Source organism: Dermacentor variabilis, chromosome 1 (genome assembly GCF_050947875.1).
Source record: "Dermacentor variabilis isolate Ectoservices chromosome 1, ASM5094787v1, whole genome shotgun sequence".
NCBI lineage: Eukaryota > Metazoa > Arthropoda > Arachnida > Ixodida > Ixodidae > Dermacentor > Dermacentor variabilis.
Window position 1 is genome coordinate 185,385,729 of NC_134568.1, and position 18,730 is coordinate 185,404,458.

The window sequence follows — 18,730 nt, forward strand, 5'->3', positions numbered from 1 at the left end:
GGGCTATACTACGAGAGCTATGACTGATAATTTTCTATATATATATATATATATATATATATATATATATATATATATATATATATATATATATATATTCATCTCATCTATGGGATCGCATGCGCGCGCTGTTGCTTTGTCTCTGCGTGTAGTAGTTAAGAGAGCCAGTTTAAGGGCAGAGAAGGAGGAAGGAAAGTCTCTGAAGCAAAATTGCAGCGCCGTGGTATTAAAGCGCACCCAGGGTAGAGAAACGGAAGGCGATATAAGCATGCGTGGCCATGATACGCACACGACAAACTGCCTTAAAATATTTAGACATGAGGGAAAGCTTCGTTAACAAACGATAGCACAGCAATCAGCACTCAAATATAATTATAACCCTAATAATAACTAAATATTCATCTCATCTATGGGATCTAATGCGCGCGCTGTTGCTTTGTCTCTGCGTGTAGTAGTTAAGAGAGCCAGTTTAAAGGCGGAGAAGGAAGGAAAGGAAAGCAAAATTGCAGCACCGTGGTTTTAAAGCGCACCCGTGGTAGAGAAACGGAGGGCGATATAAGCGTGCGTGGCCATGATACGCACACGACAAACTGCCTTAAAATATTTAGACACACACAAATATGGCTGTCAATTCTTTATGTCGGCTTCGCCGCAGTACAGCCAAGTTATGCGGCGAAGCATATCAAAAGTAAAAAGGTGCTGTCATGGGCCCCTGCTGGTTCTTACGGCTACCCTTACCTTACGGCTACCTGCTCAAGTACCCTTTATGTGCTTTGTCTGCCTGGCTTTAAAATAAGCAAGTAAAATTTAAACACCAGCCCAGATGTGTACACTAAAACAAAAGCTTCAGAAAAGGCTTCTTGCACATCAGTGCTGTTGAAAGACTTGATATGCTCGTCAACCAGTAGTAATTTACACTACCACAAGCACAGGTTGCGAGATTTGGGGCCAAGAAGATCAATGCGATTGGTTGTGTAAGCATGGTGCCCAGTGTTGGCTTGGCTTGCAAAGAGATACCTACCGATACCAGACACTAGTGTGTCCAGTGAGCAGCCTTTCTTTCGGTGTGTGAAGGATTTGAGACACGCAAGAGGGTATCCCTGCTACCCTGACATGTTTAGTAGCTAGTCTACCTCCAGGACAACATTAAATAACTGCAGTTATGACACTTTCAATCAAAAGCGTTGCACCTGAGAATTTTTTTGACCATGAAGTATCATTTTTCTGCGCGTTATTCGGAGTGCAATAAAACAGCTTTTTTTTCGTACCTCTGGTTGGTGAAAGAAATTGAATTTTTATAAAATAAATAGTAGTAGTATTAAAAAAGTATTTGATTTATCTTGCACTTCGTTTTTATTATTAAAACTTACGAATTAATTGAACTGAGTTGAATTCTGGGGTGTTATGTGCCAAAACCACGATTTAATTATGAGGCACACGATAGTGGGGGACTCCAGATTAATTTTGACCAGCAGGGGATCTTTATGTGCCCCCAATAAACGAGACAAGGGCATTTTTGCATATTGTTCCCATCGAAATTGGGCTGCCGCAGCCAGGATTTGATCCCACAACCTCGTAATTTTGAAATTGAAAATTTGGTAGTCGCAAACCTTTAGTTGTAACAATTAAATCTGGCTACTGGTGTCTCCACTCTGAGGAAAAAGATTACAAAATCCTGGAAAAGAAAAAATCACGAGCCATTCCCGCTATGTGAAGGTGGATGATCAGTGAAGCTGTTTAGCATACAACACAGAGCTGACACAGAATTTTGAACAAAGGTATGAACACATTTATTGTCTTAATCGGTGGTGATCGCGACTATTGCTATGCACACACGCATCTCATATCACCTCTGTTATTATTATATTAATTCCATCATATTCATGTATAGTCAAGACTACCGAGAGCAACACGCCTACAAAGAGGAATGGCAGAAACAGAGACGAGAATGCAATCGGTGCTGGCGGGCGGTAAACAGCACCGATGAAGATTGTGCACAAAACGCCAAGTGCATGTGGGACGTCGCTCTTCGTAGACGCGTTGCTCCTCAAGAATCCGGGCTATACGCGGCCTCCCCATTACGATGACAGAGAAGTGAAATTCAGAACGTAGAACGGTAACTTGTTTTTCTGGTTTTCCATATACATTCGTGTGGACAACGGGACCACCGCCCTGAGGAACAGGAGGAAAGTAGACAGGCGCAACACTTCAGCAGCACGCTTGAAACACCGATAAAGAGAGGGCAGTGTGAACGAAGACATGGCCAACGCAGGTTGCCTTTTTGGGCTAAGATTCTATCGTATCTGTTCTTACCCTTGTGCCTGGGACCTCTTTAGGTCCCAGGTGTGACAAGGGTAGTTCAAGGGCGCGTTACAGGGCCCGGAGCCCACCACCCAGAGTCCACAAGGGTATGTGCCATTGCACTTGGACCCTTCCTGCATTTGGATGGACCCTCCTGCCTGCATGGACCCTTCCTTCCTGCATTGGCCCACATTTTTGTTGACAAAGAACCAAAGTTCACGGAACCCAGCATGCCGGACACCTTCGTCCTCCGAAACATGAATAGACTGCGCTGAAAGCGCCGATGGGCATCATCAAGAGCGGCCGTGTAGCGCTGTATATTGATGGCAGCCAGCAGATGATCATAATAATCAAGTTTGTTTCATTTGTTCTCATGAGTCAAAGCTGCAGTAAAGGTTGAGGAGCGATTGCAACGCGTCTACAGGTTTTTTTTTTAGGCCCGTATTATTACAATCATTTGATTGTGATACAACACAGCGTTGCAATTTTTGACCTCTTCCATTTATAGTATGTTATACCTAGTTTCGTTTCTTCCCCATGTTTTCCGATACTCTTACTGCCAACCACATGTACTATTATTCCATGGTTTTAAAACTTATTCAGGATTTCTCTTCAGCACAAATTGGATTACATCTTTTTATTTTCAGTAACTTCCGTTTCTATGCTTGATTGTTCAAGCTTGATGAGCCGTTTGATTTACTAGTAATATCTCAGAAAGCGAGGCTTGAATTTGTCAACATGATACACATAAATTTGGTGCCGAGTGGGGAGAGGTGTATATAATTTTTGCCTGTGGCAGCAAAACACCTTTAACTCTGAGGGTCAAGGCTGCAAATGTACGGTGCCCCGAACAAGTCCCAAGTGGTCAATGCCGTATACTTACGGCACTATCTGTACGTTTGAAAAATGTGCCAATTTCAACAGTGGAGCTGTTCTAAGTTGAGCTTTCGCAGTCTGGCATCCGGTGTCACACAGGGGGGGGGGGGGGGGGCAAATTCCAGAGCTCAACGCCAGAGGGCGCAACGGGGGTAGGAGTGAGTCCGCTCCCATCCCGCCGGAATGGGAGCGGACCAATCAGAGCATGCGCCAGGGGAGGGGGAGGAGAGGGTTATAGGAGCAGGTGTTTCGCCGGCGTGTGCCCTTTCGCCGCATGCATTGATTCCGCTCGGTGGGAACTGCAGTTCGCACGAGAATGGCAGCACTCACGTCAAGCAAATCCTGAGCTTGAGAGCAAGAAGCGGGAGCGGAGTGAAGCTGCTATCGCCGAGGACGAGAAGGGGAAGCGTAAGCCAAGTGTCAGTGCAGGCAAGCCAACCCCCACTTTCAAGAGAAGGCAACGCAAGTCAAGCACTAGCAGAGGCAAGCTAACCCCTAACTTCGAGAGTAGGAGGCCGAGCAGAGACGACACGGAGAGATTCCTCTCATGGAGGGTGCTGATGGACAGTTCAAGAGAATTTTTCGACCGTGAGCACGGCCACAGCTGCAAGGTGTGCGATAGACTGTGGTTTGATCACAACCTCATGCAACTGAAGAGTGTGTGGAATCCGGAACCGAAGCTGGAATCTAGCAAAACGACGACGAGACAAAAGACTAATAAAAATTGTGCTAAACACGAGTTCAAACTTGAGAAAACAACCACCAGTTTCGCTGTTTTGACAGCTTTTACTGCATGGAACTGGCTTTTTCAACTATTTGTTGCCCAGCAAGTGCTGCCACCCTGTGTGGATACAATAAGTTTTGTTTTTGCTCTGTAGTCTGTTGGTTTTCATTCCACGGCTTTTTCATGTTGGCATTTCAGTGACCACTCGGCGCTTGCATTCGCATGTGCGACTGCGTGCAGCGATTACTTTTGGTTTTATCTCGCAGGCTGTTTCCATTTGTTGCGCTTCTAAAAATTTCTGTTTCTTAGGTTTCTAATCTCTCAAAAGGTCACCGCTAGATGCTCGCTCGTCTGTTGTTCATAGGTATGCGAGTACATCTGTTACAGCGCCCGCTTGATTACAGGCGGGCGCTGGTATATACAAATGATTTCTCGAGATCCAGCTTGCGAAAACTCATTGCCCCCTTGTTGGCGATGGAACGAAAGATTACTGCAAGTTTCCGACTTCTTAGGTTTTTCTGACAAGTGCACAACCATGGAATTTTCTAGCATGTGCTCACATACATGGTTCAATATGGCCGTGCATACTAGTTGCTCTGCTGCAAGCGAGTCCAGAGGTGATCCCAGCAATGAGGACTATTATTGCCCAAGTGCCAAACCAGAATATATCTATTTCAGTGTATCTACTTTTTTATTCTTATTATAAGTATTCATGGAAGCCTATCTGTATTCATGAATAAGCAATGCATGTTTACCTAATTAAACTTTTTTTTTGTTACTTTATGGTCACTAAAAAAACTGGAGTAATATTTTTTTCTAAATAGGTCCGCCTAAATATAATAAATCTGCAATAAAAAAATTCGACCATGAAAGGTCGCATTTGGGAAAAAAAAAAAAAAAAAGAGAAAGAAAGAAAAAAAAAAAGAAAAGAAACTTGACCCTCAAAAGGTTAAATGCTCCTCCTCTTGCAGACCTTGATCACCCGTCGACCTCGTGTCATGGTGATACGAGACATGGGAACAACAATAAATTACATACACGCACTCTGCAACACTGCGAATAAGCACCCGTACGACCAGTATTATTGTGCAGGATAGGCACGTTAACTTGCCGACTGTAGTCCGACCAAGCTGAGCCACCGGCCAAAGAGCACACATCAACAAACTTGTTGAACACTCAGTGGGCCACACAGGCTCTGTACTCCGCTACTTCGGCCGTAAGTCTAGCTCACGAGTCTGATCTCATGCTCAATCACCAATGAGGTTTACAATCGAGTGCAAACAGCTGCCCACGATGGCTTGTCCCCAGCCACTTCTAAAGCCCCTCAAACTACTTAGCCGCTCCAGCAGCCGTCAGACTACTTAGGCCATTAGGTGTCGCTTCAGTGGGAGTTGGCAACCATAGATGCAGTTTCATGCTAATTGAGATGGTGAAAACTTGGTTCATAGCCACCATGTTTGAGGCATTGCAGACGCGGTTTGTGCCCGAATCATTGTGAAGCGTCCAAAATGTTTGTTATTGCTGTCATACATTAGTGCTAGGGGTAGGTGGCAGTGCCACAGGAATCATTTCAGCCCAAAAAGTAAGTTGTCTGAAAAATCGGTTGGTGACAGTATTTGCCATTTTGATGCTTGAGTATATATTTTGAGGCATGTGCAAACAAAGATTTGTGTCGCAATAACAAATACAGTGTCGGATTCCACATATTCAATTTCGTTATGCACGAGAATACTCCATTGAAATAAAGTATGACCAACCAAATTTTATATTTACTTCATTAATCCAAACATTCGTTATTCCATGCTTGTTATATCAAGCATTCAATAACCTTTGCATGTTTTAAATAACATGAACTGTTACACACAAAATGTGTGGAGAAAATATATATTTTTTTTATTATTATGGGGTTTTACGTGCCAAAACAACTTTGATTATGAGGCACGCCGCAGTGGAGGACCCCGGAAATTTCGACCACCTGGGTTTCTTTAACGTGCACCTAAAGCTAAGTACACGGGTGTTTTCGCATTTCGCCCCCATCAAAATGCGGCCACCGCGGCGGGGATTCGATCCCGCGACCTCGTGCTCAGCAGCCTAACACCATAGCCACTGAGCAACCACGGTGGGCAGAAAATATCTTAAAGAGACAAGCACACCAGAATGAAATATAATGTTTCACGCACCACAGTATCCTGATTAACATCACCATCCGGAGCAATCATGGTCTGGACCATAAACTTGTGCTTGTTCTTTTCCGTTGGGTCATACTCAAATGGCTGGAGCATGACTGCAAGTCCAGGTGGCAAACAAGTATTAGGACAACCTAATAGTTTCAAAGGCAAATAATAGCCTGCAATTATCACATCGATGTATATACTTATTACATTAGAGCAAAGGCCACTGCAACCAATAAACAACCAAGCAATGGCTAAATATACACATAAATGCATGATCCTAATCAAATAACACGTGAGACTAACTACTCATTCTACCTGGCACCATCACTGAACAAAATGAGGGAGCATATGTGAGTATGTAAAGAAAGGTCTATATAGACTCCACAGCTACTGTACCATAATTCCTTCCAGTAAAGGCACAAAAAGACACCTGGTTAATAAGGGGATCAAGCAAGCAGACAACCTTTAATTCACTGTGTGCTCAACAAGTGGGCAAGATGTCAGATTGGCAGAAAGAAAACACACACTAAAGGACTGGATTAAATGGGAACATTTAAGCACATACAGGTTTCAGATATTCCCTTATTCAGCAATGCAGGAGATGACTCAAAACCAAAACCAGCAAAGGCTAAGGGTCAATTTAAAGATTACGCAGAAACTATGTAATGTTATATAAGCTGGCAAAGGAATTCATTATTGTTACCTAAACTGTACAAACATACATGCACTATACAGAATTCTCATGGTGGTAAAACGACAAGATCACGGATTTGATTCAAGGCAGCCACACTTCGGTGGGGCAAAATGCAAGAATGCTTCTGTATCTAAATTTAGGTGCAAGTTAAAGAACTCCAGCTGGTCAAAATTAATCAGCAGCCCTTAACTACATCTCTCATATCCCCAGTGTTACTTTGGGATGCCAAGCCCCACGCAACCCATAGGGTTCCATACCAAAATTACTAGAGGGATATTCCAGTTGAGATTAAAAGGAAGAAATAAAGCAGGGTACGTCATGATTGCGTAGAGCTGATAACCAGAGGTCTACAATAGAAGCAGTGGGTGCCAAGAGATGGGAAGCGCAGACTAGGATGGCAGAGGATTAGGTGGGGTAACGATATGAAATATACAGGTATACGCTGATGTTGGCTGATGCAAAATAGTGATAAGGATGGTGCAGTCAGAGGCCTTTGTCCTGCAGTAGACATGACTTAGGCTGATGATGACAGCGATTCATGAAAAAGAGCAGACTTGTTAAAGTTTGTAGATTGACTGATCTCCAAGATTCATTGGAAATTTTTTAATACTGTCCTAATGCATCAGCTCCTATCTGAGCAACTAAATGCATGCTCTTTAAAATATGGGGTCAACTTTGCAATGACATTGAAATAATAAAATGAATTTTGTGGAAGCAGAGAAATTAAACATGACATACTGTTACAAATAAAGGCTTTTAAGGCAAACCAGAAAATTAATACAGGGCACCTACCAGCCACTTGGACGGCTTGCTTGGGTTCAAGGATTCCACTGTTGGGCCGTACACAATAGCGCTTCGGTGCCGTTGTTTTTACTTTGAAGCAGATTCGCTTGTCTGTTGGGTTGGACAACTTTAGGTGAGAAGTAACCACGTCATTGAAAGGGCCTGTGCATTATGTAACAAGCATGGGAAAAAGAAAAGGACACGTTAGACAATGTTTTACTGAGTGGAGCAGCAACTTGTAAACCAACAACCAGATAGCTAAACAGAATAATGCTATTTGTTAATGCGTTCGGATACACACATAATGCGTTCGGAAACACACAGATGTACAGTTTTGACAATGCTGAAGACTAAACTGCAAGAACTTGTTTCATTTTTTAATACAAGACTCATGCAAAATTTTTGAGCTATAAAATTGCACCATTATTCAGACCTGGGTCAAGGATTTGTAATAATTATATCTTTTTATCCATTGTTCCTGCCTTTTGTCAGTGGCTCAAAACCATTGCAGCACTGTTTTCATAGGGTTAACCAATTTGCACAATAAATATGATGACTTATGGAGTTTAATGGCACAAATGCTACTATGGCCATACAGCGCCAAAGCAGTGCTGACTGGTCAGCTCAAGGTAATGGTAGCAAGCAAATGATCCGTGTATATGAAAATAAACATGCCGGTGTATACTGCTACAATAAAAAGAGGAAAGGAGTATTACAGATGTTTATAAAACTGTTGCTGGAGATGAAATGTATATTTCTGATGGTTAAAATCCTTACAATGGTGGTGACAAAGGAGCATTTATTTGCGCTTACATCAGTAAGGGTCGTGAGGTACAGTGCCAAGTGAAATATTTCAATTGTCACCGTTTAACGCTGCCTCATTAACCGAGCAGGACTGGGTTTAGCCAGATGCCAAAACTACTTTTAAAAATCTAACAGACTTAAGAAGATCATAAAGGCGTTTAAAAAGAATAGAGGGTTCATGAGATGAAAACATGGATGGATGCAATGGTGTGTGCGAGTTGCAGAGGGAGCTGAAGTATTAAATATTTTCTTGCTCCATTTTGTGGCATTCAATTATGAAATAAACAGTGATGATTACACAGACTGCAGATGGGCAGATCAGCTGCGAGGGGGACGTAGGAGTGTGTTCCATAAGTGTGTTCTATTCTCAAGCTGCTGAAGATCACTTCATGTCTCTGGCAGAAACAAGTGTATGCAGAGCTTATTTATGGTTGGACAGTGTGGAGCTCATTATTGACTAAGGGATTCCGTTCCTTCTGCCAGTGCATTTGCAAATTGTTGTGCACCAGTGCTTAAAGTCTCAGTGTGAAACATAAGGTAATATAGACTGATCCAGCTATAGCATAAGCTTCCTCATTCACAGCTATACCACGATGGCGAGGGACCCAACAGATAGTTATGTGAACTTTCCGATTGTATGCTGTAGACATTTTACAAAGGAGTTTAGCAGAGGATTATAGTGCGTTTTACATGTGCATTACGCTTGCACAATGATTATGGAGTCACTGAACACAACTGATATGGGTATGCATATCTTGTATCTGTTTCACAGCCATGCTTATAGTGCATTCCTCGACTGCAAGTATACTTGAGTGAGCATTTAACCTACTGGCATCAGAGAACTCTGGTCCTGCTGCAGCAGCAAAAATCCCCATTTTTAGTTTTTGACGAGTGTGTAAAATTCTGTGGAGTTGTATTTGTGTTTTAGGGACATAAAATGTTTTGAAATTCTTGCTTTTGGTGCATGGTTAGCTTTGAGTAACTGATGTGTCGCACTGTACGAGAGAAATGCTCCACGACAGTGTGAGCCATCCCATGTTGTCCGAGTAATGCACAATAAACAATGAGGGCAGGGGGGTGCAGTTATGACATGCAAAAGAATTTTCAAAATATGAACCCAGCCTCATGTCAACATTAGATTTCGGAGACTCACTCATGTCAGCAGTTCTCAACACACTGCTAAATCGATAAGGTTGCATTATGCAACATCAGAGCTTAGTATCACCACCACAAAGTAAACTGCATAGCTCCATAGCCATCATGTGCACAGTATCAGAGGCAGTGCCAAAGGAAAACAATGTATGCAGCACAGGCCACATTCTTAAACAATCAATGCCTGCTGTTTCCTTATACGTTATAATGAATATATCTTCATTCAGATAGAGATGGCTTATTGGCTTGTTTTGTGCTTGGGGAAGGAACTGGCTGGAGTAACAACACAAAAGGCCCTTGTTTCCTTCTCTAAGCCACCCCAAGTAAACACAGATATGCATGAAACTTCAAATATATTCCAGTACTTTATAAAGACCACAATGGCTTATTCTCGCAAGCCAAGCATGGCCAAAATGCTGATACAAATAGAGAACATGACTATACCTTTCATGCCCACTTCACCCCAAATGCATCGTTGCATACACAATATTTTGTGCATTAATGCAAATACTGCACAGATTGTCGCCTTGTCTCACCTCGACCCCAGAGAGAATGAGGAAATGTCCATTTTAAAATCACAGCCCGCCCAAGCCTAGGGAGACTTGTCTAGAAGCATTTGCACTATGGAAGACATTTAAGCAAATCCTTCTGGCCTTTGACAACTGTGTGTTAATTGCTAACATGATGCAATCATTGTTACGAATTGTAACTTTACAACAGCACCGAGTCATCAGTACACACACAACAGAAGGGATCTGATACAATGTCAGATTTACAGCCTGCTTCTGTTGAGTCATCTGCCATCATACAAATATGTCAGCTCTGAAATTTGAGCAGTGGAAACTGCATCCTGCGAAATTTAATACATTCTTTCAGTAGAAGAGAAACAAGAAAATAACTGGGGATGTGGCAAAAAAAAAGGGGAAAAGAAATAGAAACAAGTCTAAGTGACAAGCAAAATGTCAATTTATGAGGTCTATGAAGAAACTCGAATATCAGTGGTTAAGGAGATATGAAAAAGATAGCCCCAATTGGTTAGCCATGCCAAACCACTGGTGGCTATGTTCATTAATTTTTGTCTACATATCAAGCACAGGAAAAATCTTTTCAATCACTATTTCATTTAAACTGGTCACAACATAAAAGCATCACATGCATCCAGTGAAGCCAAAAATCACTGCCCCTTCCAGTCCGTGAAGATGGTTGAACAGTGAAGCTGTTTACAGAGTTAGACCGAGTGTTACACCATGCAAGTCAAACTTTGCAAGCAGTCCATATTGATCTTTTTTTTAACCATTCTTTTCCCTCATTTACGGTTTTGTGTGCATCGCATGGTGAGCATACTTTAGGAGTGCTTTATTTTTTCAATTTTTCCAGTGTTTTTCTTTTTTTTGTGCGTTTCACCGCCAACTCTTGCTGGCGCTCACAGTAGGCAGCTTCTTCCTCAGGAGTACGCACTACTCATGATCTTTCCATAATTGTAGCTGGGATGGAATGTGTGGAACCACTAATCCAAAGCCCTGTATAAGACCCACCACTAGAGATGCAGGCGCTGCAATCATTTTGACAATCGGTTAGATTGGTTTGACAATTGACGTGGCTGCCGGCACTTCTTGCTGGTGCAAGAAATGCCAGCGGCCATGCGCTCCTAGTATCATGTTTCAATCGCTGGGCACTGTTCGGGGGCCACAAACTGCCAGCATAACAGTTTCCTTCACGGCAGGGTGGAATCAATTGCCAAGAAGTTTGATACCAATCTTGCTCAATCGCCGAAAATGCATTGTGTGACAACCGTATAAGATTCGCATATAAGATAGCATTCTCACAGAGGTAAACAGGTCACTCCAACCCTGCACCTGTGTCGTGTAGTTCTTTCTCTGTCTTGTCCTTTTTTTGCGCAGTTTTTCTTTGTTCTCATAATGTCATACCAACTAGCCCCTCACTGTACGCTTCTACACTCCAACCCCTTTCCCCCTGCCGCTAGGTCACATGGCCCTTTTTAGCGAACTCCAACAACGACGGCACAGGGTCTGCATAAACAGCTTTGCTCTAAAACTTCATGCCAATAAAAGAGAACAAAATATTGTACCTCTCAGGTAGACTGGTGTAAATGGCTATTTTTGCCAATTTGGACGGAGAAAATGTAACAATTATATTCCTTTTTTCTTCCACACTGTCAGTGGTCCTAGCCACAATCCACCTACATTATCACCAGGATCAGCCGATTGTGAGTGGTAGCTAATAAAATTAAAAGAAATGCTTACTTTATACTAGTCCTGCTGGCTCAATAGCGCTCAAATTTTTAATGGGAGGTAAACTGTTTAATAACACATTTGGGTGTGCCACTTGCCATTTTGTCCAGATTGAATTTACAAAACTGCAGCACTTTTGGATCGAAAACCATCTCCAGACGGAGATGCAACTTTGCACCGACTAGTGGCAGCCAGAAAATAAACCTTAAACATAGCACTGAATGTAAACCCAACCCTGTGCTAACCAAAAACACTGTCGCGATCCACTTTAGTAGCATTGCAAGTGGTGTACTACTAGGCTTGACAATAGGTTGAACGTGCTTTGTATCAACACTCAATTTTTAAGTCAGAAGGATCTCAAACTCAACAATAACCAGCACATAGCAAATAAAACTTCAATATCTGTAATCAACTGTTTTTTGTAATTATGAAGAGTGGCCCGATGGCATTAAATATTCATGCTATAGGTCAAAAATGTTTGCGATGGCAATGTTTGTGCCATGTGTTTATAAAAATAAATTTGGGGACCTTAAGAAGCTGCACTTATAATTCGTGACTGAATAGGTTATAGCTGCAAAATGCCAGCTGCTAATGTAATAAAAAGTGAGGAGGACATTATGCACTCTTAATGGCAGGCGGTGCCACTATACCACTAAGAAAACCTGGGCCAGTATATTACAAGGATTCTATTCCAATGCTATTCCTTTTTGCGTTTTGTCAGTGGTACAAGCTGTGCTCTATCACCGTTACCACTGGGATTCCCTGGTCATGAACGGTGCATGACAAAAGGAATAGAACGAAAATTTTTACATTATACCTACACTGCTCTCGGTGCATGAAAGTGCAGGGTCATGTCAGTATGTGCGCTGTTCGTTCACTCGACAAAGATTGTTCAGCTAGTTTTGTTTTAAGCTGTTGGGATTCCATCTGCTTCAGGCACTGATAAATTCTTTTCCTAAAAAAAATGTGCTTCATTTATTGCAGCTTAAACCTCGCTAAAAACATAAAAGCCAGGGTAATGCAACAAGTATTTATTTTATTTTTTCTTATCCTTAGCTCCTTACTGGCATACTGTGTTGATAAAGTAGGCATGGCAATAGTCAAGTCAGTGATGGAATATAAAAATAAAGAAATGGAGTAGAATTAAGCATTATTCCAGCTGAGCTGAGCACAGAAAGGAGTAAAACAAGGGACTCTACATGATACTCTCTAATGTTGCCACCATGTACTGCCTACATTTCAAGCGACCTCTTTTTCCAAGTACACTTTCCAGCCTGTCTGTGTGTGTGCTGCTTTTCCGTTCAAAGATGAACCAACAAGTTCAAGTTTCGTAAGATGCTATTATTTCTCAGCCTGCCCAACTAGCCTCTGCTAGGCAAAGGAAATGTACTTCTACCTAGGCATGCCGCATAGTACACCTAAATGCTCTGCAACCAAGTCTGCGGTTTAAACAAGTCCTAAAGTGCAGTGAAGATCTATTAAGCTGGTAGGTAATTGAGTCAAAGGCACCAGATGGCCATTGCAAGTCATCAGTGGTGCCCTTACAAACAGCACTGCCGGTGATGAGGCAACCCAACCTGAAATGCCGTGCCAACAGGTGATGCAGCTGCTCAAGGAGTTTCTGGCGCTGACCAGCCTCTTTTGGCCCTTTACAAATTGCAAGCAGCTTAAGTAACCTACACAATGGCTAGCTTAAATAAAAGAGCGCTCTTATGTAATGAAAAATCACATTCAAAGAGTTAGTCAGTTAAAAGCAATGCAGTATTACAATTTTTCTCAAATGTTTAACAAGCAGAGCTTGCCATTCCATTTCATCGTATGGAAACAAATCAGCATTGCTTGCCATTTGCTCATCTATGCAATGCTGAATACCCAATGTCAAAACACTCAGCAGCTGCCCATAACAAGAACACTAAAAGTGGCAAGAAGTTCTAGCACCAAAACACCCTTGAGGGCCGCTCGTGTAGGCATGCGTCCCTTTCAAATATAGCATGCTAGCCTTGATATCCGCGACAATTTATTGCAGCATTTGAAAAGTTCGAGCGAACATTTCATTTACCTCAGCCAGTACAGATTTCTGTATAAAGAATGTAAAAGCTTGACAATTTCCTGCTATATAATGCCTAAGGAAACAGACTTCCAGTTTAGATTATAAACTATGTTGAAGATAATTGAAAAAGAACTATGATTGCAGCACTGCTGATATTGAACTATTTTCCTATATTAGTTTGTCTACAGAAAAATTCAATGAAGAACCTTTAGTTACATGCAATATGAGTGACAGTACCGCAACTTGCATGGTATTTAGAGGCCAATTATATAACAACTACGTAAATAGAGTTACGAATGTGTTTAGCATATCTACATTTAAAATTTCCAAAATATTGTGCGACTGCACTACCGTACACCACCAAGCAAGTTAACCTATCTTCTCACTGACCACTATGCTACCCCCAACAAAACCTACAGAAATGTATAGGACACATTTAGCCAGGCATTAGCACAGTTTACAGTGCTACTTGCCATGAAAGGTAAAAAACAAGCAACCGCAGTACTACACCACCTTTGCAATGATAATAATGGTATCATGATAGAAATGGTGAACTGGTGACTTGTTGCATGACAAGCTATAACTCACAAATGGGGTAAAGCGTGCAGACACGGACACAAGAGAAGTGTACAACATGAATGTCAACTATGAACTGAAGAAAGCACTGAGGCGAAAAAAACAAGACACGCCAAGAAGCACACCTTACCTCTCTTTTACATTATGAATCTTTACCAACTAGCTCAGCTTTCTGTTGTTCTAAGCTGCAACTCTCCTTAGGGTATACATAATGCAGAAGCAACTACATCAGTAGAGTTGGCTATTACCGCGTTCAAGAGAAAATACACATTGTGCACATATGCTATTGCTTATCTGCAATAATGAATTGGCTGTGCATCTTTGTAAGATTGTTAGCATAGCCCATGATGAAACATGTCAGCCTTGATATTGTAGAGCAAGTCATTTATGCATGCGGTACAATAAAATAGGTGAAACTGCAATGCTTGAACGCTACTAAGAGGGCAAGAGCAAACCAAGTTAGATATACCACTAGATGATGCCACTGCCCAAAGTATTCGGTGCTTATAGGTCACACAAAGCATTATATCATGCGACCAAAACAAGCTTTGCCTGGGCCTCACAGACAGGCTCCTAGGAAGTGATCTTGTTATGCCCCACAAGTGTAGTAGTTTAGGTGACTTGTAATGCATAAATTGGCATAGGCAGCCCATGAAATGTAAGGAAAAAGACTGGGATATACGTAGCAATAACCTCCATGCAATGATGAGTTCTTCCACCACTGAAGAAAATGTTCCAAGCATCTGGCCAGACAATTCATTGTAGCATTTCTTCAATGGTGCAAGTGATGTAGAACATTTACCACAGTACTTTTGAATTATAGGAGCAGTTACAAGTATCCTTCAGCCATGGACTGGAGTTCCTGTTCCATTTAGCATCTTAAATTTCATTCACAATATACTGTGGCGAGGAAAGCGTACGTCGCCTTGAAGAAGACAAGTCCACTTGTCGAAACGTTGGCTCCTGCATTCACCTTGTTCAAGTTTTGCTGATTCACATATTTAGTACTTTTTGGTGGAAAGCATACCATAAAATTCAGATAAGGGGGTCTTCACAAGCATTGAAATTTAGGTGCACAGTACAAAATGGGCAATATGATCATGGTCTGCTAGCAGCACAATCATGAACATGAAATATGTATATCAGTTGCACTGAAATTTTCACACCACTGAAATAACTCGTGTATGTAGCTTTAGTTGGTTAGCACACAGAACACAGCTAAGCGGTGCAAATTTGTTGCCCTCGTAGAATATGAACTAAATTATTTAAATTAAATTCTGGAAATTTACGTGCCAACATCATGATCCGATCTTGAGGTATGCTGTAGTCGGGACCTCCAGATTAATTGCGACCACTTTGGTTTCTCTAGTGTGCACCCAATGCACAGTACATGGGCGTTATTGTATTTCAACCCCATCGAAACGTGGCCGTCGCGGCTGGGATTTAACCACGGCAGATCATGAACTAAAGTGCTAGAAAAAACTGACAAACAGCACCTTAATCAGTAGCTGTGTATGTAGCACAACAGTCAGAACAGAGTGAAAAGTACCATTTGCACGTCTATACATATATGTGTGTTTTACATTCAAAAGTCATAATCTAGATAGAAATGAGATACCGTGGTAGTGGATTCCGTATTTCTGTCACCTGAGGTGCGCCCAATGATAGTTCTACGACGATCTACGCGTCAACTGTGCTTCGCACAGCAGCTCGATTCGTGCATGACAGACGGCGCAGCAGAAAGCACCGCACACATCAATGTAGGCAGGCGGTACGTGTCAAGGTCGTATTATAGTGGTTCATAAGGAAGACGAGCGCCGCCGGTTATTCCATCCCAGCTAGGCAGTTAGGTGCGAAGGGCAATGTCAAGGTCTAGGGACACATAGTTCAGGCTGGTTCTCGTAACGTTTACCGGAAAGTCACCGAGAAAAGAGGAGGAGGAGGGAGGAAGCTGATGGAAGTCGCAACTAGCAGCCGGCTTCGGACGCTGTCAATGCCCACATGACGCCCACACACTAAACACCGGTGAGATGCGACCGGACAGCAATGTCACTGCAACCCGCAGCAGGCAGTGTCTTCGCCCTACAATGAGCGCACCTCTTTGCCAAGCCAGAGGACTCCTCGGCCCCGCCAAGAGGCGGCGGCTTCGAGCTACGGAAACGAACGGTCAGCGGCGCGCCTGGCGTACACAGCTACATTGTTCGCGGCGAATTACGCACACGCTATAATTAGGCACCGCAACTTTAGGGCACAATGACTCGTTCGGTAGACTTTAAGATCGAGCACGGAAATGTTGTAGGAGAAAGCGTACAAATACACGATTTACGAATATTCCACAAAACAAGTTAACGTTTCCTTGTTGCAGGAAGTATCTTGCATTCAAGGAAATTAAGATTTATTTTCGTGGATTACTTATGAAAGCTCACGCTCCTAACCTTACACAGCAAGCACAGCGCTAAGCAAATTGATGGAAGAACAAAAACAAAACGGGACGAAGGAGCAGCGCTGACCGACAGGCCACTTGAGGTCCCCTCCCACGAATGTAGGTAATCACTGCAGTCTCGCACTTTGATAAATAAAATTGCCACAGTGAATAAACATTCACAACTAGCAAGAGTTCTGTCGAAGCTATAAGAAATAAGAATGCAATAGATGGGTTTCGCAGTTTCTGGCGGAAAGGCGACATGCGAGCCGCGAAGAACATTGCTCTCTGCAACCAAAAGGAACAGTCGCAAAACCCATTCTATTCTCAGGCCAATCACCCTTACATGCAGCCAAGCATATTTTCGCGCCTGCAAAGCGCAAGACGTATAGCAGAACCGCAAAGCAGACGCTGGCCGTCAATATGGCCCCCGCATGTCGCCAAACTTGTTCGAAAACCGTACTTCAGCCGAGTGGTACCTTTGAAGTGGAGCTCGGAGTCAGGCTCCAGCTGTAGGACTTGCTTGCTCATGATCTCCCGTGCTTCGCGAAGGACCTAGACAACGAAATACGTATCGCTATGTCTATTTATCCTTGTTTCTTCGGCCCAATAGGCCTAGATCATCCGACCGTCAGCGTCCGATATACGAACATGGGCGCATGCGTCGAGAAGGAAAATTTCAGCGCAATCCGGGACACGTTACGAAAAAGATTGAGCGTCTGGTGTTTGGTAGCGCTAGTAGCGCTAGTGGCGACAGTGGTACTGGTGGTACACGGCACACAATTGCATCACAATATATGTAGCTGTGAATTAATTATAATTTCATTATTAGCGACTATTTTTTAAAACCAAGATATAAACGTGACATAGTTGTCATTTTTTTGTTCTGTTTAGTTGCAAAAGATATGACGCCAGCGATGCGTGCTTTTGCCTTTTGCGCCATCTTCGTTGCGTTTTTCTGCGTTATGAAACGCATTAGCCGCGCGGAAGTCTTGTTTTTTCGTAGGTAACGAAAAGTTTAGGTTAAATATAGAGTAAACGCGTTACATAAGTTCCGTAACAAGTAAGAAGCCTGAAAAACGGCTGCAAGCTTAAGGTAAGCTCGCACCGCAAGAAACCCAATTGTTGGAACTTGCATGCAACGCTGGCGTCTTTGGGCGGGCGGGCTTTCCCTTCCCATTATCTTAGTCCAGATTGTGCCGATGTCGCCTCGTGTAACACTGCACACGCATTGTGCCAAAGTGACCTGTTTTAGTGAAACTTATCGGCCTGCCAGTTCACGGCGAAAAAAAAGTAATATAAACGTGATTTCCGGTAAACATATATACCCCCCGCCCTCCTCTTAAGATTTTTTGGACGCTTCTTAATGTAAGCATGTGCGCTACTGCCCAGAACAGCGTTAGAAAGCTTTTTTTTTTTTTCACTGCTAAGTTTTATACATTTTACACTGAACCATCGCGAGGTTTAGGGCACGACTCAAATGTACAGCATTCTACAAAAGCCCTTGAAACATTATTGTATCCAGTAGCAGTGTCAGTATTGAGAAAAAAAGAAAAACGACGTATCCCTACGTAACCAACTGTTCATGCCCCTGGTGAAAAACCAATTTCTTCGTTAATTCAGCGTACGAACGTCTGAATCCGGAAAAGCAACACATACCGGATATTTGCAAGTACTTACATTTTTTTTGTTCCTCATTTTTTTTTGTACCTTATTCTTAATGCTTTAATTCTGTAGCAGCAAGTAAGTGCTAAAGTTCTACACAGAATAATTGATTGCGAAAAAGGTAACGCTACAAATAGGTACATGAAAGCGTGAAGTTTGTTGATTACCTTGTCTGTTCTTTTCGTGTACTGTCCTTGTGCATGTGTTTCATGAATCTGAATGGTCTAGAACACCGCTTGCGTCATGCCTCCTGCTTT

At 42.5% G+C, this 18,730-nt stretch overlaps 2 protein-coding genes across 5 annotated transcripts in view; one reads left to right on the plus strand and one right to left on the minus strand.

Moving 5' to 3' along the window:
• LOC142589469 (vesicle-associated membrane protein-associated protein B-like) overlaps window positions 1-17,548 on the minus strand; it is a 47,028-nt gene extending 29,480 nt beyond the window's left edge. Inside the window, exons 1-3 of one of the 3 annotated variants that reach the window (XM_075700915.1) lie at window positions 17,288-17,543; window positions 7,562-7,714; window positions 6,082-6,185 (exon numbers count right to left, since the gene is read on the minus strand). In XM_075700915.1, the coding sequence (XP_075557030.1) occupies window positions 6,082-6,185; window positions 7,562-7,714; window positions 17,288-17,339 (309 nt within the window). In that variant the 5' untranslated portion in view covers window positions 17,340-17,543. Of the gene's footprint in view, window positions 1-6,081; window positions 6,186-7,561; window positions 7,715-17,287 lie in introns of all 3 variants that reach the window. The other 2 variants (XM_075700916.1, XM_075700917.1) reach the window with 2 other exon arrangements.
• Window positions 17,549-17,712: 164 nt separating this feature from the next.
• LOC142589443 (uncharacterized) overlaps window positions 17,713-18,730 on the plus strand; it is a 103,274-nt gene continuing 102,256 nt past the window's right edge. The window contains exon 1 of one of the 2 annotated variants that reach the window (XM_075700913.1): window positions 17,713-17,904. The gene's annotated coding sequence lies outside the window, so the exon portion shown is untranslated. The remainder of the gene's footprint in view (window positions 17,905-18,730) is intronic. The other variant, XM_075700914.1, reaches the window with a different exon arrangement.